The sequence below is a fragment of the Erinaceus europaeus genome, chromosome 18 (genome assembly GCF_950295315.1).
Source record: "Erinaceus europaeus chromosome 18, mEriEur2.1, whole genome shotgun sequence".
Taxonomy (NCBI): Eukaryota; Metazoa; Chordata; class Mammalia; order Eulipotyphla; family Erinaceidae; genus Erinaceus; species Erinaceus europaeus.
In genome coordinates, this window is record NC_080179.1 from 177,575 (window position 1) to 197,800 (window position 20,226).

Sequence of the window (20,226 nt, forward strand, 5' to 3'; positions counted from 1 at the left end):
TAGCTAAGAATGTTCCCAAACTGGAGGAGTTAAACAATCACTTCCGCGAAGCTCTAAGAGTTGCAAACCAAACACATCTGAACTGAAACGCGGCAACACTGAGACACATAATTAAAACCTCAGTGATCAAGAATTCTAAAAGCAGTGAGAAAAAAAAGAGTTTGCCTACAAGGGAATCTCAGTAAGACTGTTAGCTGGTTTCTCATGAGGAACCCTAAAAGCCAGAAAAGACTGGCGTATATTTAGTCTTGAATGGAATATTGGTACCCTGGTGGTGAATTTGGCGTGGTGACTTAAAGACTTGTGAAACTGGAATTCTTTTTTTTTTAATTGACTCACCTTTTCTTTTATTTATTTATCTATTTATTTTCCCTTTTTTGTTGCCCTTGTTTTTTATTATTGTTGTAGTTATTGTTATTGTTATTATTGATGTCGTCATCGTTGAATAGGACAGAGAGAAATGGAGAGAGGAGGGAAGACGGGGAGAGAAGACCTGCTTCACCGCCTGTGAAGTGACCCCCCCCTGCAGGTGGGAAGCCGGGGGCTCGAACCGAGATCCTTATGTGGGTCACTTGCGCTTCACGCCACGTGTGCTTAACCCACTGCGCGACCGCCTGACTCCCAAAACTGAAATTCTAAACATTCATAGTCTAGTGAACCAAGGTCACCACAAAAACAAAGAAAAAATATTAAGTTGCAAATGGAGACCACGTGCCAAAGAGTGAAGCCCTTGAGCTCCTTGCTGGCTGGGGACTAGCAGGATGAAGGCCAACAGCTGGCAAAGAGAAAGAGAGGGGGGGGGGGAGGGAGGGAGAGAGGGAGCAAGAGAGAGAGAGAGAGGGAGAAAGAGAAAGAGGAAAGGAAAGGAAAGGAAAGGAAAGGAAAGAAAGAAAGAAAGAAAGAAAGAAAGAAAGAAAGAAAGAAAGAAAGGAAGAAAGGAAGAAAGAAAGAAAGGGAAAGAGAGGAGAAAGAAGAAGAGAGGTCTAGGCCGTACAGATTCGGGCTGTGGAGATGCCACTCGCAGGTGATTCTGAGCCTCTCTCACGAGAACTCACCTGGCATCGGTTCTCCAGTTTCTGCCGGATTTTCCGCTCGGCCTCAAGTCGCAGCTCGTTCTGCTTGTTCTGGGCGGAGGTGTCGTACTGGCTCTTGGCCAGCACCTGCATCTCCTTCTGCAGGTTCGACACTTCAGACACAAACTGCTGGATACTCAGTGACTGGCAGGACATGAGAGAGCTGTGAGCCTCTGTTTTTTGAGCTTTTTCTTAGACTTTTTTTAATTGGATAGGACAAGAAATAAACTGAGAGGGGAGAGGAGACAGACGGCAGAGAGAGGCACGGCAGCCCTGCTTCACCAATTGTGAAGCTCACCCCCTACAGGTGGGGGCCTGGGGCTCGAACCTTGGTCCCTGCGCATGGTGATACAAGAGCGTAACTAGGTGTGCTGCCACCCAGCCCCCAGCTTTTGAGTTATGTAGATATAAGCAGGGTTTGTGGAGGTCACCTACCTGCTCATAGTTTTTTTTCTGATACTGATCCTTAATCAGCTCCATTTGCCTCAATTCTATTTCTATTTGCTGAAAGTAAATGTGGAAATAACAAAAAATGGTCAGTGGAAAACCCGGCTTGTTCTTTCCACCTGCCGGATGAAACAAGGGAGGCCATAGAGAACCTCGCGGGTTGTCAGTCCTGCTGGGCCCTCGCTCTACAAACCCCCAGGAGCAGAGCCTCAGGTTCACAAGACTCTGATGGAGCCCCGGGCGCAGATCTCTCCTGCCTGTGCAATGACTGTCTTCCTGTCCCTGCCCCTCTCCCGCTGCAGTGCTCAGTGACTGTCTCCCTGCCCCTCTCCCGCTGCAGTGCTCAGTGACTGTCTCCCTGTCCCTCTCCCGCTGCAGTGCTCAGTGACTGTCTCCTGCCCCTCTCCCGCTGCAGTGCTCAGTGACTGTCTCCCTGTCCCTCTCCCGCTGCAGTGCTCAGTGACTGTCTCCCTGCCCCTCTCCCGCTGCAGTGCTCAGTGACTGTCTCCCTGCCCCTCTCCCGCTGCAGTGCTCAGTGACTGTCTCCCTGTCCCTCTCCCGCTGCAGTGCTCAGTGACTGTCTTCCTGTCCCTGCCCCTCTCCCGCTGCAGTGCTCAGTGACTATCTCCCTGTCCCTCTCCCGCTGCAGTGCTCAGTGACTGTCTCCCTGCCCCTCTCCTGCTGCAGTGCTCAGTGACTGTCTCCTGCCCCTCTCCCGCTGCAGTGCTCAGTGACTGTCTTCCTGTCCCTGCCCCTCTCCCGCTGCAGTGCTCAGTGACTATCTCCCTGTCCCTCTCCCGCTGCAGTGCTCAGTGACTGTCTCCCTGCCCCTCTCCCGCTGCAGTGCTCAGTGACGGTCTCCCTGTCCCTCTCCCGCTGCAGTGCTCAGTGACTGTCTCCTGTCCCTCTCCCGCTGCAGTGCTCAGTGACGGTCTCCCTGTCCCTCTCCCGCTGCAGTGCTCAGTGACGGTCTCCCTGTCCCTCTCCCGCTGCAGTGCTCAGTGACGGTCTCCCTGTCCCTCTCACGCTGCAGTGCTCAGTGACTGTCTCCTGCCCCTCTCCCGCTGCAGTGCTCAGTGACGGTCTCCCTGTCCCTCTCCCGCTGCAGTGCTCAGTGACTGTCTCCCTGTCCCTCTCCCGCTGCAGTGCTCAGTGACGGTCTCCCTGTCCCTCTCCCGCTGCAGTGCACAGTGAGGGTTTCCCTGCCCCTCTCCCGCTGCAGTGCTCAGTGACTGTCTCCTGTCCCTCTCCCGCTGCAGTGCTCAGTGACTGTCTCCCTGTACCTCTCCCGCTGCAGTGCTCAGTGACTGTCTCCTGTCCCTCTCCCGCTGCAGTGCTCAGTGACTGTCTCCCTGCCCCTCTCCCGCTGCAGTGCTCAGTGACTGTCTCCTGTCCCTCTCCCGCTGCAGTGCTCAGTGACGGTCTCCCTGTCCCTCTCCCGCTGCAGTGCTCAGTGACTGTCTCCCTGCCCCTCTCCCGCTGCAGTGCTCAGTGACTGTCTCCCTGCCCCTCTCCCGCTGCAGTGCTCAGTGACTGTCTCCCTGTCCCTCTCCCGCTGCAGTGCTCAGTGACTGTCTCCCTGTCCCTGCCCCTCTCCCGCTGCAGTGCTCAGTGACTGTCTCCCTGCCCCTCTCCCGCTGCAGTGCTCAGTGACGGTCTCCCTGTCCCTCTCCCGCTGCAGTGCTCAGTGACGGTCTCCCTGTCCCTCTCCCGCTGCAGTGCTCAGTGACTGTCTCCCTGCCCCTCTCCCGCTGCAGTGCTCAGTGACTGTCTCCTGCCCCTCTCCCGCTGCCGTGCTCAGTGACTGTCTCCTGCCCCTCTCCCGCTGCAGTGCTCAGTGACTGTCTCCCTGTCCCTCTCCCGCTGCAGTGCTCAGTGACTGTCTCCCTGCCCCTCTCCCGCTGCAGTGCTCAGTGACTGTCTCCCTGTCCCTCTCCCGCTGCAGTGCTCAGTGACGGTCTCCCTGCCCCTCTCCCGCTGCAGTGCTCAGTGACGGTCTCCCTGCCCCTCTCCCGCTGCAGTGCTCAGTGACGGTCTCCCTGCCCCTCTCCCACTGCAGTGCTCAGTGACGGTCTCCCTGTCCCTCTCCCGCTGCAGTGCACAGTGAGGGTTTCCCTGCCCCTCTCCCGCTGCAGTGCTCAGTGACTGTCTCCTGCCCCTCTCCCGCTGCAGTGCTCAGTGACTGTCTCCCTGCCCCTCTCCCGCTGCAGTGCTCAGTGACTGTCTCCTGTCCCTCTCCCGCTGCAGTGCTCAGTGACTGTCTCCCTGTCCCTCTCCCGCTGCAGTGCTCAGTGACTGTCTCCCTGCCCCTCTCCCGCTGCAGTGCTCAGTGAGGGTCTCCCTGTCCCTCTCCCGCTGCAGTGCTCAGTGACTGTCTCCCTGTCCCTCTCCCGCTGCAGTGCTCAGTGACTGTCTCCCTGCCCCTCTCCCGCTGCAGTGCTCAGTGACTGTCTCCCTGCCCCTCTCCCGCTGCAGTGCTCAGTGACTGTCTCCCTGCCCCTCTCCCGCTGCAGTGCTCAGTGACTGTCTCCCTGTCCCTCTCCCGCTGCAGTGCTCAGTGACTGTCTTCCTGTCCCTGCCCCTCTCCCGCTGCAGTGCTCAGTGACTATCTCCCTGTCCCTCTCCCGCTGCAGTGCTCAGTGACTGTCTCCCTGCCCCTCTCCTGCTGCTGTGCTCAGTGACTGTCTCCTGCCCCTCTCCCGCTGCAGTGCTCAGTGACTGTCTTCCTGTCCCTGCCCCTCTCCCGCTGCAGTGCTCAGTGACTATCTCCCTGTCCCTCTCCCGCTGCAGTGCTCAGTGACTGTCTCCCTGCCCCTCTCCCGCTGCAGTGCTCAGTGACTGTCTCCTGTCCCTCTCCCGCTGCAGTGCTCAGTGACGGTCTCCCTGTCCCTCTCCCGCTGCAGTACTCAGTGACTGTCTCCTGCCCCTCTCCCGCTGCAGTGCTCAGTGACTGTCTCCTGCCCCTCTCCCGCTGCAGTGCTCAGTGACTGTCTCCCTGCCCCTCTCCCGCTGCAGTGCTCAGTGACGGTCTCCCTGTCCCTCTCCCGCTGCAGTGCTCAGTGACGGTCTCCCTGTCCCTCTCCCGCTGCAGTGCTCAGTGACTGTCTCCCTGTCCCTCTCCCGCTGCAGTGCTCAGTGACTGTCTCCTGCCCCTCTCCCGCTGCAGTGCTCAGTGACTGTCTCCTGCCCCTCTCCCGCTGCAGTGCTCAGTGACGGTCTCCCTGCCCCTCTCCCGCTGCAGTGCTCAGTGACTGTCTCCTGCCCCTCTCCCGCTGCAGTGCTCAGTGACTGTCTCCCTGCCCCTCTCCCGCTGCAGTGCTCAGTGACTGTCTCCCTGCCCCTCTCCCGCTGCAATGCTCAGTGACTGTCTCCCTGCCCCTCTCCCGCTGCCGTGCTCAGTGACTATCTCCCTGCCCCTCTCCCGCTGCAGTGCTCAGTGACGGTCTCCCTGTCCCTCTCCCGCTGCAGTGCTCAGTGACTGTCTCCCTGTCCCTCTCCCGCTGCAGTGCTCAGTGACTGTCTCCTGCCCCTCTCCCGCTGCAGTGCTCAGTGACGGTCTCCTGTCTCTCTCCCGCTGCAGTGCTCAGTGACTGTCTCCTGCCCCTCTCCCGCTGCAGTGCTCAGTGACGGTCTCCCTGTCCCTCTCCCGCTGCAGTGCTCAGTGACTGTCTCCTGCCCCTCTCCCGCTGCAGTGCTCAGTGACTGTCTCCCTGCCCCTCTCCCTCTGCAGTGCTCAGTGACTGTCTCCTGTCCCTCTCCCGCTGCAGTGCTCAGTGACTGTCTCCTGCCCCTCTCCCGCTGCAGTGCTCAGTGACGGTCTCCCTGCCCCCTCCCGCTGCAGTGCTCAGTGACTGTCTTCCTGTCCCTGCCCCTCTCCCGCTGCAGTGCTCAGTGACTGTCTCCTGCCCCTCTCCCGCTGCAGTGCTCAGTGACTGTCTCCCTGTCCCTCTCCCGCTGCAGTGCACAGTGAGGGTTTCCCTGCCCCTCTCCCGCTGCAGTGCTCAGTGACGGTCTCCCTGTCCCTCTCCCGCTGCACTGCTCAGTGACTATCTCCCTGTCCCTCTCCCGCTGCAGTGCTCAGTGACTGTCTCCTGTCCCTCTCCCGCTGCAGTGCTCAGTGACGGTCTCCCTGTCCCTCTCCCGCTGCAGTGCTCAGTGACTGTCTCCCTGTCCCTCTCCCGCTGCAGTGCTCAGTGACGGTCTCCCTGTCCCTCTCCCGCTGCAGTGCTCAGTGACTGTCTCCCTGTCCCTCTCCCGCTGCAGTGCTCAGTGACGGTCTCCCTGTCCCTCTCCCGCTGCAGTGCTCAGTGACGGTCTCCCTGTCCCTCTCCCGCTGCAGTGCTCAGTGACTGTCTCCCTGTCCCTCTCACGCTGCAGTGCTCAGTGACTGTCTCCTGCCCCTCTCCCGCTGCAGTGCTCAGTGACGGTCTCCCTGTCCCTCTCCCGCTGCAGTGCTCAGTGACTGTCTCCCTGTCCCTCTCCCGCTGCAGTGCTCAGTGACGGTCTCCCTGTCCCTCTCCCGCTGCAGTGCTCAGTGACTGTCTCCCTGTCCCTCTCCCGCTGCAGTGCTCAGTGACTGTCTCCTGTCCCTCTCCCGCTGCAGTGCTCAATGACTGTCTCCCTGCCCCTCTCCCGCTGCAGTGCTCAGTGACTGTCTCCTGTCCCTCTCCCGCTGCAGTGCTCAGTGACGGTCTCCCTGTCCCTCTCCCGCTGCAGTGCTCAGTGACTGTCTCCCTGCCCCTCTCCCGCTGCAGTGCTCAGTGACTGTCTCCCTGCCCCTCTCCCGCTGCAGTGCTCAGTGACTGTCTCCCTGTCCCTCTCCCGCTGCAGTGCTCAGTGACTGTCTCCCTGTCCCTGCCCCTATCCCGCTGCAGTGCTCAGTGACTGTCTCCCTGCCCCTCTCCCGCTGCAGTGCTCAGTGACTGTCTCCCTGTCCCTCTCCCGCTGCAGTGCTCAGTGACGGTCTCCCTGTCCCTCTCCCGCTGCAGTGCTCAGTGACGGTCTCCCTGTCCCTCTCCCGCTGCAGTGCTCAGTGACTGTCTCCCTGCCCCTCTCCCGCTGCAGTGCTCAGTGACTGTCTCCTGCCCCTCTCCCGCTGCCGTGCTCAGTGACTGTCTCCTGCCCCTCTCCCGCTGCAGTGCTCAGTGACTGTCTCCCTGTCCCTCTCCCGCTGCAGTGCTCAGTGACTGTCTCCCTGTCCCTCTCCCGCTGCAGTGCTCAGTGACTGTCTCCTGCCCCTCTCCCGCTGCAGTGCTCAGTGACTGTCTCCCTGCCCCTCTCCCGCTGCAGTGCTCAGTGACTGTCTCCCTGTCCCTCTCCCGCTGCAGTGCTCAGTGACTGTCTCCTGCCCCTCTCCCGCTGCAGTGCTCAGTGACTGTCTCCCTGCCCCTCTCCCGCTGCAGTGCTCAGTGACTGTCTCCCTGCCCCTCTCCCGCTGCAGTGCTCAGTGACTGTCTCCCTGTCCCTCTCCCGCTGCAGTGCTCAGTGACTGTCTCCTGTCTCTCTCCCGCTGCAGTGCTCAGTGACTGTCTCCCTGTCCCTCTCCCGCTGCAGTGCTCAGTGACTGTCTCCCTGTCCCTCTCCCGCTGCAGTGCTCAGTGACTGTCTCCCTGTCCCTCTCCCGCTGCAGTGCACAGTGAGGGTTTCCCTGCCCCTCTCCCGCTGCAGTGCTCAGTGAGGGTTTCCCTGCCCCTCTCCCGCTGCAGTGCTCAGTGACGGTCTCCCTGTCCCTCTCCCGCTGCAGTGCTCAGTGACTATCTCCCTGTCCCTCTCCCGCTGCAGTGCTCAGTGACTGTCTCCTGCCCCTCTCCCGCTGCAGTGCTCAGTGACTGTCTCCCTGTCCCTCTCCCGCTGCAGTGCTCAGTGACTATCTCCCTGTCCCTCTCCCGCTGCAGTGCTCAGTGACTGTCTCCTGCCCCTCTCCCGCTGCAGTGCTCAGTGACTGTCTCCCTGTCCCTCTCCCGCTGCAGTGCTCAGTGACGGTCTCCCTGCCCCTCTCCCGCTGCAGTGCTCAGTGACTGTCTCCTGCCCCTCTCCCGCTGCAGTGCTCAGTGACTGTCTCCCTGTCCCTCTCCCGCTGCAGTGCTCAGTGACTGTCTCCCTGCCCCTCTCCCGCTGCAGTGCTCAGTGACTGTCTCCTGCCCCTCTCCCGCTGCAGTGCTCAGTGACTGTCTCCCTGTCCCTCTCCCGCTGCAGTGCTCAGTGACGGTCTCCCTGTCCCTCTCCCGCTGCAGTGCTCAGTGACTGTCTCCCTGTCCCTCTCCCGCTGCAGTGCTCAGTGACTGTCTCCTGCCCCTCTCCCGCTGCAGTGCTCAGTGACTGTCTCCTGTCCCTCTCCCGCTGCAGTGCTCAGTGACTGTCTCCCTGCCCCTCTCCCGCTGCAGTGCTCAGTGACTGTCTCCTGCCCCTCTCCCGCTGCAGTGCTCAGTGACTGTCTCCCTGCCCCCTCCCGCTGCAGTGCTCAGTGACTGTCTCCTGTCCCTCTCCCGCTGCAGTGCTCAGTGACTGTCTCCCTGCCCCCTCCCGCTGCAGTGCTCAGTGACTGTCTCCCTGCCCCTCTCCCGCTGCAGTGCTCAGTGACTGTCTCCTGTCCCTCTCCCGCTGCAGTGCTCAGTGACTGTCTCCCTGCCCCCTCCCGCTGCAGTGCACAGTGAGGGTTTCCCTGCCCCTGCCTGCCGGTCGGGCCGCATCAATACCAGGGAACCAAGGGTATCGAGGCTCCCCAAACAACCTTCATCCGCTCTATATTCTGAACACTGTTCGACTTAGTGGACAAGTGCAGCTTGATTTGAGCCTTCTGGTTCTTTATTTTCTCCTTGTTGCTGCTCAGCGTCTTCTCCTGCTCTGTCAGTTTCTGCCGCAGCTCCCGGTTAGTGCGGGACACCTCCACGGACCTGGTGTTGGCTTCGTCCAGAGCTTTCTTCAGCTGTGGAACACAAAGAGGCATTACAGCTGTTTTGCTTATCACTGAGCACGGGAAGCAAGAGGAGCCGGGGTGTCGTGGACGCCCGCTGAAAAGTGCCCTCCACCACGCACAAAGGCCAGGGAGGAAGGGGAGCTTCACTGGTGTGGGCGGCTGTGGGTCCCTCCTCTCACTCTCTGTCTGGGAAGAAGGTAAAGTGGGCTCACACAGGTGCAAAGCCCCGGTACCACTCCTGTGGGGAAAAAAAGCTTATGTTTTATTGTTGAAGTTCTGATCCCAGTTTTTTTGGTATTTGCTGTTAGCAGAAATTCTACTGATTCCCCAGCTCCTCCATGTTTAGTGCATGTCAGGGCTGCTGACAGGTGCCAGGATGTGAGGCTCCAGGCAGGAGTGTGAGGAGAGCCAGGGAGTTACACTGGCAGCCCAAGGCGAGACGCTACAACGTGCATCTCTGTGCCGGGCCTCGGGCTCCTGCCTCAAGGGGGTGGGGTCTGCAGCAACAGAGTGACCTGAGTCTTTCCTGAGCCTCAGAATTGCACTGGATAATGACACCGACAGAGACTACTGTCATCAAGGTTTAACATGCTGTTGATGTCTCCCCACTCTGAAAGTCATTTGTTCCATGACAATTGCTTCTGGATTGTTTTTACCTAAAACATGTTTGATCTCCATGTTCCTTTCGATGTGCTGTGCTCTTTTTAAAAACTCTCAGTTTTTTTTAAAAAAACTGTCTTTACTGAATAGAGACAGCCAGAAATTGAGAGGGAAGCGGGAGACAGAGAGGGAAGGAGACAGAGAGACACCTGCAGACCTGCTTCACCACTTGCAGAGCTTTCCCTGTGCTGCTGAGAGGGGGGCTCGAACTCAGGTCTTTGCACACTGTAACGTGCTCTCAACCAGGTGCACCTCCACCCAGCCCCGATGTTGTGGCTTTGCGGCGGGGGGACGTGGAAGAGAGAAAAAGGAAAATCTGGGCGGAGAGGGAACACAATCCTTTATTCAGGGTCGGGTCAGAGCGCAGTGGTTCAGGCCATGTGGAGCTAGCCCAAAAATGGCTGTCCCCGCTACCCACACCACCCTTCCGTCCCCCAGGTAAAAAACCGGGCCAGAGATAGGTAGAGAGAGAGAGAGAGAGAGAGAGAGAGAGGAGGGGGGAGACGGGGGAGGGGAGAAAGAGGAGAGAGAGAGAGGGGAGAGAGAGGGAGGGAGAGGGAGGGGGGGGAGAGAGAGAGAGAGAAAGTAAGAGGGCTTTATAGGTCAACACCCAGGAGTGATGTGTCGGGACAGGATTGGTTGGGAGAGGCACTTGAAAATATCACAGGAAGTGGCAAAACCTGAGGGCAAATTCTGCATCTGCATAATTCCCCAACACAATGTGATGTGTTTTATTTATTTTTTAAAATATTTTTACTATTAAATAGAGTCAAGCTGAGAGGGGAGGGAGAGGCAGAGAGACACCTGCAGCCCTGCTTCACCACTTGTGAAGCTTCCTCCCTGCAGGTGGGGACCGGGGGCTTGAACCCGGGTCCTTGAGCACTATGATGCATGCACTTAACCAGGTGCAGCACTGCCTGGCCCCCCACGATGTGATTCTATCAGGAAATACTCTGCCTGAGTTCTGATCGGGACACAGCTGGCATTCTCCCATCTGCAGGCGTGCTCTATCAGGAAATACTCTGCCGTGAGTTCTGATCGGGACACAGCTGGCATTCTCCCATCTGCAGGCGTGCAGGTGCTGCACTCAAGGCTGAAGTTATTTTCTCTCAACTCTGGGCTATTTCGGATCTCAGGGTCCTGGCATATGCCTCAGACTCTCCTACTCATGTGTGAGCCATATTTGACTTATACTAAGAACAGTACAAATAGTCTGTTTTCTGACGCCAAGCCTTGGCACCTGTGTGAGTTCAGCACTCCTGGCAGACTTTCGTTCCCTTTTAAGTTCAGACAGAGCCGGGGAAGGGAGGGGACACTGTGGCTCTGCTCCCTCAAGGCGCCAGGAGCTTGCAACCGGGTCTTCAGATAGAGTGGTGCGCAGCTCCACGGCCGCGGGGTCTCCTGGCCACTGGACCGCCGTTTTCAGGAAGGAGGGCACCAGAGCACGCACAGGACCCACATTGGAGCCCGGCCGCCAGATGGCAACATCACCCGAAGGGAGGCTTCACGAGTGGTGAAGCAGTGCTGTGCTTCTCCCCTTCCTCTCTCTCTCCCTCCATCTGAAACAAATACATAAAAAATAGTCTGCTGGGAGGGGCAGAGCTGTGCGGGACAACACTCGGCTTGGTGCGTGAAGCAGTGGCGCTGGTGGAACAGATGCGGAGCTACAGGTGAGTAAGCGGCAGACCTTTTCCAGGGTGGGTGTTCAACACAACTATGTTCAGCGTGTGCTTCTTCGGCTCCATTGTGTCTGTGCCGGCCACCAGGCCGGTGGTGGGGAGGCTAGAGAAACACTTCAGCAGGCAGAGTGCACGCCGTACAAGCCCGTGGTCCTGCTTCTCTCACGTGATACTACTGCCTGACGGGGGTGATCAGCTCCTAAGCCGTGGGATCATCTTCCCAGAACTGCACAGACTCACAGACGGGTAGGTCTGCCTCGCTAGTGACACAGTGGCTGTGTCATGCCGCACTGCTGTGCTAACCAGCTGTCTCTCGCGACCTCATAGCTGGAGGGGAGAAAATGAGTCAGGTCGCAGTTCATCATAAGAACCCGCTAGCTCTCGGCTGTCCATGCCTGTGATTTGTAATACCTTTTAAAGAGCTAACTTGTCTGGTGGAAAACAGCTCAGTGACTATTAAAGTCATTTTATCTTTCCCTCCCCCTAGCGTGCCCTAAATCCACGTATTTGAATTTTAAGAGGCGCCGGTATGTCAGAAGATATGGCTGGAATCATCAGCATGTCAAGGGATGAAGTGCAGATCACTGGTGGCGTTCTGTCTGTCTGTCTGTACTGGCTCAGCCCCTTACACCCCGACCTCACCTCATGTCAATGTTGGTCTTTTTTTTTTTATTCCCCAAAATTCTTTTTTAAAAATCAGTTAATTTATTAGATAGAAACAGGAAAAAAATTGAGAGGGGAGGAGAAGATAGGAGAGGGACAGAGAGACACCCGCAGCCCTGCTTCACCACTCATGAAGCTTTCTCCTTGCAGGTGGGGCTCGAACCTGGGCCCTTACGCACCACCGTGTGTGCGCTCAACCAGGTGTGCCACCGCCTGGGCTCAGCGTTGGCCGTTCGTTGCCCTGCAAGCAGCTACTTGTTGGATGCTGCACCGCCTCAAGCGTACTGCTGGCCCTGTGACAGACACTGCCTTCCACAGACAGACTTCCAGTTCAGCCTCAACTCTGCAGACAGCTGACTCAGCTCAGGAAGTATTCCAAACAGCTACCCTGATTTATGGTCGCTACTTGTTCCCAGCTTTATGTGATTTGGTAGGACAGAGAGTGACAGAGGAAGGAGACGGACAGGGAAAGAGGAGCGCAGCCCTGCTTTAACACTGTGAGACCCCCGCAGGTGGGGACCAGGGGCTCGAAGCCGGGCCCTTGCTCGTGTGCGCTTGACCAGCTGTGCCACCGCCCGGCCCCCCCTTGGTTTTTTCTTTTCTGTTTTGTTAACTTTAATTTCAGGGCACTTTTTTTTTGTTTTGCAGTATTTGATGCTTACTGTATTTACATATTTATATACACACTGTAATTTAGGATGTGTGATACAAATAACTGGTTTGTGAATGGTGTCTATCAACTACAAGATGCACCAAGTCCACAAAGCAGACACAAGAGTTGGGTCTGAGTTCTTCCCTCTTCCTGGACAATGACAGCACTGGCTGACTCTAACCGCGTCTTTGGTGTAACCGTCTCCATTTTCAGCGGAGCTACTCTGTGGTCCCGACGGGCTAATGCCCCTATTTCCTAAGCCTGTCAGCAGCTTCTCTTCTGTCTTACCTACTTCCGGCTTTCGATGGGCTTCCCCGCACCGTGAGTGCATTGTACCCCCCCCCCCCCCCAGTTCTGCTGTGTTTCACTCCTACCTCCCAGCCTGCACCCAGGTCACCTGGGAAGCACCTGAGCGACTTCTCAGCTCTGATAAGGCAGATCTGGGCCCGGGAGACAGCTCACCTGGCGGAGGGCTTGCTCTGCCAAGTGTGAGGACCCAGGCACCGCAGCAGGTGGGGTGCCGCAGTCTCTGCCACTCCTTCCCCCAGTCTCAAGACAGAAGCTTAAAGCAGGCCTGGGAGCAGAGAGGCTGTGAGTGCGAGGCCCCGGGCACTCAGTGAAACAAAGCAGGTGATAAGGGTGAGGACAAGGCAAGTCCTTTCCCCTGCCCCCATCTCGCTCCTCTTACAGGATGGAGCAGAACCACCGGCCAGTCCTGCCCTCTCCTCAAGCTTTTCTCTTCTCTCCCCAGACCGGCTTGAACAAACTTTCCCTTACCTCGACTTCCTTCACGGCTGTCCCCAGCTCTCAGCTACCCAAGGAAGATCTCCCAGGCTTCCCTTGTTTCACATAAAGGGCTGTGATCAGAGTTACGCCAGGGGGTCTCTTTCACCCGTAACGTGGGCCGTGTATTTTACACGTGGCTCTCTGAAGGAGGGTGCTAGTTCAGTGAGCAGAGGAAACAGGAGAGCTGAGGTTACCAGATGCCAGTCTCCTTACTCTCCCCTCTGACTCGGTCATAACTTTGACAGGAAAGGCCCCACCCCTTCACGTATCCGAAAGGCAAGCTGGGAGCCTGTGGGGGCCCTGCAGCTGGCGGGCCACTGGAAAGCACCAGGGCTTCTGGCCTCACCTCACTCACTTCCCGCTGGGCCGCTTTCTTTGCAGTTTCCCTCTCAGTCTGGAACTGCTTCCTGAGAGCCTCTATGCGTTCAGCGTGCAGCTCTGCCTCCACTTTGGACTCTTCCGCCATCCGCTCTCTGTTTTGAAGACGACACAGCAAATAACATCAACCAGGAGACGACATTAGGAGATAGGAAAGATGTGGAGAAGAATGTGTAAAAATACGCCTATCCGTTACCTAGTCATCTTCCCTAATTTGGAGCTTATTTACATAAATATCTATCTTTTCTTAGTGATTTAATATTGACTGATAAAACTAAGATAATAGGGTATAATCCATACAGCTTCTACCACTAGAGTCCTGTGGCCCGTCCCCTCCGCTGGAAACCGCAGTGGTTCTCCCAGGCCACCTGTCTGGGCTGATTCTGTAACTGTCCACATATCTATCTATATCTATCCATATTTTCCATTTTCCCAGCAGTCCTGCCTTCACTTCCTTTCTAGTTCATCCCTATGCCTATTACTGCTTCCAAGGGTCTCCCCTTTCTTCTTCTGTCTCAGAGAAGGGAAACCCTGCCTGGGCTTCCTCTGCTGTTTTACAGGTTTGCTTTCTTCTCGTTGACGGCATGAAAACAAGATTCCTGATGGTCAAATGGAAGTTCAGAGCCTTCTGGTTTACCTCCCCTATTGCTCACCCCTCTGGGAGCAGGGACCAGATTCTCTATGGGGAACAGAAGGTGGGAGTTCTGGCTTCTGTCATTGCTTCTCCACTGGACACTGGCATTGGCAAAGTTTTTAACTATACTTTTATTCTTTTTAAAAAATACTTTATTTATTTATTCATGAGAAAGAGGAAGAGAGAAAGAACCAGACATCACTCTGGTACATGTGCTGCCGGGGACTGAACTCAGGACCTCGCTCCTGAGAGTCCAGTGCTTTATCCACTGCGCCACCTCCCGGACCACCTGTTTATTTTATTCTAATGAGAGAGATACACAGAGAGAGAGATACGGAGAGAAAGACTAGAGCCCTGCTAAGCTCTGGCTTATGCTGCAGCTGGGGATTAAACCTGGGATCTTGGAGCCTCAGGCATGAAAATCTTTTGCAGAACCATTATGCTGTCTTCCCAGCCCCTTACCTACATATGTTTTAAAAGCCAAAAAAATTGTTGAATATAAAAAGATCCAACCAAAAGTACATCAGACATTCTCTTTAGCCACCACTCATCCTGAACCAGCAATATTTCATCAGAATATAAACCTGTACATTCCTCCACACCAACATGTCACTAACTCGAAGGAAAAGAGAGTCTGTACACTGTGTCTCCTCAGGCATCCTCATGGATGGAGTGCTGGGAAGGCCTGGGTCCTACATGCAATGTGGGTTTCTACATGAAATTTTTTTAAATTTATTTCCTTTTTAAGATTTTTTAAATATTTATTTATTTCCTTTTGTTGCCCTTGTTTTATTGTTGTAATTATTATTGTTGTTATTGATGTCCTCATTGATGGTTAGGACAGAGAGAAATGGAGAGAGGAGGGGAAGACAGAGGGGGGGTGTTGGTATGCATGAGACCCCTTCTGTTTCATTTGGTTTAAATCCCCCCTGCTTAACACTATTCTATTTAAATAACCACTGTTAACAAGTCCTACCCTCCCTCCAGGGCATTGGTTCAATCCCCACTGTTTCATGATATGTTTTTGCTCCACCCCTTCTCCTTGTCACACCCTGATCCTCTCCTTGTCACACTCTGATTGTCACCAGTCACTTTTCTCTCCACCCTCTCTATGTCACATCCTGTTTCCACCCTACTTGGGAAGTATATATAAAGACAGCACTGTGAGTTTTAGAGTACTGTACTTGAGTTTAGCTTAGCTCGTCTTAGGTTGTGCTGCGCCCTGCATGAATAAAGAGATACTGCCTACAGTTCAACCATGAGTCCCTGGTCGTCTGTTACCCGCCCGTGAAGCCAGCCCGGCAAAAACAACATAACCGGTCGAAAACAACAGGGGGGAGAGACAGACAGACACCTGCAGATCTGCTTCACCGCCTGTGAAGCGACTCCCCTGCAGGTGGGGAGCCGGGGGCTTGAACCGGGATCCTCATGCCGGTCCTTGCGCTTCTCGCCACCTGCGCTTAACCCGCTGCGCTACCGCCCGACCCCCACCTATATACAATTTAAGATAAAACTCTGGTGGGTGGTTTACTGCACCAGAGTAAAAGGTTCTGGGATGGGTGGGGGGAGGGTTCAGGTCCTGGAACATGATGGCAGAGGAGGACCTAGTCAGGACTGAATTGTCATGTGGGAAACTGGGAAATGTTATGTCTGTACAAACTACTGCATTTGCTGTCAACTGTAAATCACTCCCCAATAAAGAAATTAAAAAAAAAAAAAAAAAACTTTGGTGGCTTGATATGAACTCAGCAGGTCTGACCTGAGCCATCTGGTCAACACTGAGCCAGTGATTTAACATCTGCTCAGCTGGGACCATCCTATCTCTGATTCTTATTTCCATCCGGACGGCTGCTATTCTCCTGAACTGTGTTTCCAAGACACACATAAGCTGACAGAAACGGCCTGACAGACACGTGGACTATGCCTCCCAGTGAATGACTCTGGACACCGGCTCGGCCTTCACGTAAAGAAGAGGCTTCACGGTGCACAGGGACAGGGACAACTACAGGAGGGCCCGCGCGGGCGTGTCCAGGGGCTTCTGCCGCCGCTCAGATGCCTTCCTTGCTGACCAGGCCCTGCTGGGAGGACTCACGGTTTGCGAGCAGCTCTGCCTTCAGTCACCGTGACTCTGCTGCCCTCACCTGAGAGCCTCCAAGCTCTGCCGCTCGGCCTCCTTGTTTTCCAGCTTCTCCTGGATGCGGTCCAGCTTCGTCTGCAGGTGGCTGTTGGTCTGCAGGGCCTGCTCCAGACTCATGGCCAGCTTCCGGCCATCTTCTCTGGCCACTTCCAGAGCAGTCTGCAGGGGCTCCATCTGAAACACACACCTGTCTTCAGTCCTCACTGCAAAGGCTACAGGAGATCCCTCTTACAGTCACTCCTGACACCAACCAAGTGTCCTGGAGACAACAGAGCCTGACATCCCAGATGTCTGGGAAATGCAGACACAAGTGCGTGTGTGTGTTTGTGTGTGTGTGCGTGCATGTGTGTGTGCACGTGTGCGTGTGCGCGAGTGTGCATATGTGTGTGTGTGTGCGCGTGTGTGTGTGTGTGCGCGCGCGTGTGTGAGCACACAGATATCACTTAGGAGATCCTCAGAATGTTGTGTTCTGTTGGTCATGTGAGAGCTTTGGAAAACAGTCAATTATAATTGAAAACCTGAAGACAGCCAACTGGTCCTTCCTGTGGCCTGTTAGTCATTTCCCCAAGTGGCCACAAGTGGCAGCTGTTCCAGAAGTATTCCCTCAGAAAAGCTCACTGGGAGCCGGGCGGTGTTGCAGCGGGTTAAGAGCACGTGGCGCAAAGTGCAAGGACTGGCATAAGGATCCCGGTCTGAGCCCCCGGCTCTCCACGGGCAGGGGAGTCGCTTCACAGGTGGTGAAGCAGGTCTGCAGGTGTTTGTCTTTCTCTCCCCCTCTCTGTCTTCCCCTCCTCTCTCCATTTCTCTCTGTCCTATCTAACAACAATAATAACAATAATGATAAGGGCAACAAAAGGGAAACAAATAAATAAAAACAAGAAAAGCTCACTCTGTGAGTGCCTGTGTAGACACGGCACAGACACAGACGCACATGCTGGGAACCTCAACCTTCCCTCGTTTGGGGTCATCACCAGAGCCTCACAGCTCTGTGCTGGCGTCAGATTCATTTACTTACTTTGGATAGAGACAGAGAGAAGTCGAGAGAGAAAGGGGAGAGGGGGAGAGAGGCACCTGCAGCCCCACCTCCTCACTTGTGAGGCTTTGCCCCATAGATGGGACTGGGGGCTTGAACCCGGGTCCTTAAACCCTGGAACATGTAGCTCCACACCACCGGGTGTGCCACCACCTGTCCCCTCAGCTGTTTCAGATTTAAGGGGGGATGACGCCAGAACACCAGAGCCTCCCTCAGTGCTGTAGTGCTCCACGTGCTGAGCCGGGGCCTGGAGCCTGGGCTGCAAGCAGAGCAAAGCAGGGTCCTCCCCTCCCGTAAGCTGCCTCTCTGGCTCCATGTTACTCAGACTCTGTGTTTGTCTGTTTGTTTGTTTGTTTCCTCCTTAACCTTCTGTAACCACTTGTACAATGACAAATGACAGAAGAGGGGCTGGGCAGTGGCCATGGGGCCGAGCGCACATGTCAGTCACCATGCGCAGGGCAAGCACAGGGACCTGGTTTGAGCCCCCGGTCCCTGCCTCCCCTTTTCATTTCTCTGTCCTGTCAAATAAATAGTCAGGAAAAAAAAGGGGGGGGGGAATGGCCACTGGGGGTGGTGGATTTGTAGTGCAAGCAACAGGTCCCAGCAATAACCATGGTGACACACACACGCACACACACGCAGCAGTTGGACACAATGTAGAGCCCACGGGACAGAGAGAATTGTCCAGTTAGGGTCCCTGCCAATAGGTGACTTACTGGGCCTCTGTGGACCCAATTCCCACCGCCCAGGATGTAACTTCCCAGAACTCAGCCGAGAATGAAAGGAAGCTCATCTGTCTTGTGTCTTTTCAGAGTGGCGATATCGCAGTGGAAGCAGTGTCCCACTGCCGTGTGCGGACACCCGGTGCCCACCTCACTGCTGTGCTGGGCGTCCACGACGAGCATCCTGGCCTGCCACTGGTCCACCTCTGCTTCTAGCTTCTGCACCCGCTGCTGGTTCAGGGCCCTGCCAAAGACAGCACAGAAGGCGTGGTCCCAGCACGGAGTGTGCAATCAGTCTGGCCAGGCCGGCCCACCACACTGGGGAAGGTTAGGTGCTGGGGCATCTTTCGTTCCCTCTGAATGTTGGCCTAGAGCAATGAAGCCCCAGTCAGTCAGTCAGTCCTCTAGGAATGGCCCCATCTGGGAGTTAAGAGCACAGTTCCAGAAAGAATATCTGAATGTGAAGGACAACTACCGGATGACTTCACTCATGCCGTATATAGAGAACTGAGTATGCGAGTGTGAAAACTCAAGATGTTGACCTCTCTCTCACACTGGGGAGAACTAGAGTGACTATGGAGTGTGATGATGACACAGACTTTTGGTGGCAAGAGTGTTAAAAACAAACAAAGAAGCAAACAAAAAACCTCCGGTGGTTATCTCTGGGAGGCTGAAGGGTGGGGATACTGAACTTGGATGCTGGGTGGGGTGTGGAGCTGTGCGCTGCAATCTTACGATCTTGCAACAACTATGGTAACAATAAAAAAGATTTTTAGAAAAGTGGCCTGAGCCTCGGGGGCCAGGAAGGCAAAGCCCTGGCGATCTTGTGGTGAAGGGCACACGAGGAGTGTGGTTTTAGCTGAGACAGGCCCAGTGCAGAAGTCAAGAAACAGACCCACAAACTGGTTACCTAGGAGGAGGGAAGGAGAGAGAGGGGAGAAAGAGAAGGGTAGAAATGTGAGGACTGGCACAACGATCACTACCCTCAGCACCCACTAAGAAAAGCAGTCCTGATCTAAGGGTTAGACACCTGCGGACTGGAAATTCTGTTCTAAACGTATCTTGTGAGTTGGAATGTCTGCCACCTCCTCATGGGTCAGCTTGCCATCAAGGTTTGTTGCCTTGTAGAATCAGAACACCTACTCAGAATCTCACTGTGAACACTACATATTTTTTTAATATTTATTTCCTTTTGTTGCCCTTATTGTTTTATTGTTGTAGATATTGTTATTGGATAGGACAGAGAGAAATGGAGAGAAGAGGGGAAGACAGAGAGAGGAGAGAAAGACAGACACCTGCAGACCTGCTTCACCGCCTGTGAAGCGACTCCCCTGCAGATGGGGAGCCGGGGGCTCGAACCGGGATCCTTACTCTGGTCCTTGTGCTTGAGTGCCACGCATGTGCACTTAACCCGCTGCGCTATCGCCCGACCCTCAACACTAAATATTTTTAATGTGGTGTTGGGAAACAAAACTCGGAGCCTCACACACATGGCACTGTTGAGCCGTCTGGGAGAAAGGAGGGAGAGCAGCACCACCACAGCGCTCCCAGTGCTGCGGCTGGAACCCAGGGCTCTGCACACAGGGCGGCACCACTCCACGGGCAAGCCACCTCCTGGACTCTACAAAAGAGCATGAATCTCGGGGTCGGGCGGTGGCGCAGTGGGTTAAGTGCACGTGGCACAAAGCGCAGGGACCGGTGTAAGGATCCCAGTTCAAGCCCCCGGCTCCCCACCTGCAGGGGAGTCACTTCACGGGCAGTGAAGCAGGTCTGCAGGTGTCTGTCTCTCCATTTCTGTCCTATCCAACAATGACAGCAATAATAACAATAACAACAACAATAAAGCAAGGGCAACAAAAGGGGAAAAAATAGCCTCCAGGAGCAGTGAATTCATCATACAGGCAACAAGCCCCAGTAATAACCCTGGAGCAAAAAAAAATTTTTTCCCTTATTTTTATGAGAAAGACAAATCGAGAGCACCATTCCAAGTTCTGGCCTACATGGTGCCCTGGATTGAAGCTCAGGCCTCAGTCATGCAAGGCCTGCACACTACGCCTGAGCCACCCATCCAGAGCCCCGGCTCTGTGGTCAGTCACACACGCAGGTGTGAAGACAAGCACAGTGAGCAAGGCGCAGGTTCTCCGGCACGCGGGGCCCACCTGCACCGACACGCACACTACGGTGTGTTCCAGGGCCTTACCATCTCCACACCACTGTTCGGTGACTCGGCAAGAAACTCCGTAGTTTGTAAAGCACAAAAAGAAAGGGCTTACTTATAAAAAAGCTAGTTCTCAGAATGACTGATCTGAAATATTTAATCTCGAAATAAAACTAATAAATGGGTGACTAATTAAAACTGAAATAAGCACTAGGCTTCAAATTTCTTGAAGCTAAATTCCATAGACAAGGAGAGGTTGAAATGTCGTAGACAACAGCAAATGAAAAT

General features: G+C 55.2%; 1 protein-coding gene across 2 annotated transcripts in view; it reads right to left on the reverse strand.

Moving 5' to 3' along the window:
- The window catches only part of CCDC150 (coiled-coil domain containing 150), a 73,777-nt gene that overhangs the window by 3,080 nt on the left and 50,471 nt on the right, over positions 1-20,226 (reverse strand). The window contains exons 19-24 of one of the 2 annotated variants that reach the window (XM_060177534.1): positions 17,931-18,024; positions 16,030-16,199; positions 13,223-13,349; positions 8,251-8,445; positions 1,509-1,577; positions 1,056-1,217 (exon numbers count right to left, since the gene is read on the reverse strand). In XM_060177534.1, the coding sequence (XP_060033517.1) occupies positions 1,056-1,217; positions 1,509-1,577; positions 8,251-8,445; positions 13,223-13,349; positions 16,030-16,199; positions 17,931-18,024 (817 nt within the window). The remainder of the gene's footprint in view (positions 1-1,055; positions 1,218-1,508; positions 1,578-8,250; positions 8,446-13,222; positions 13,350-16,029; positions 16,200-17,930; positions 18,025-20,226) is intronic. The other variant, XM_060177536.1, reaches the window with a different exon arrangement.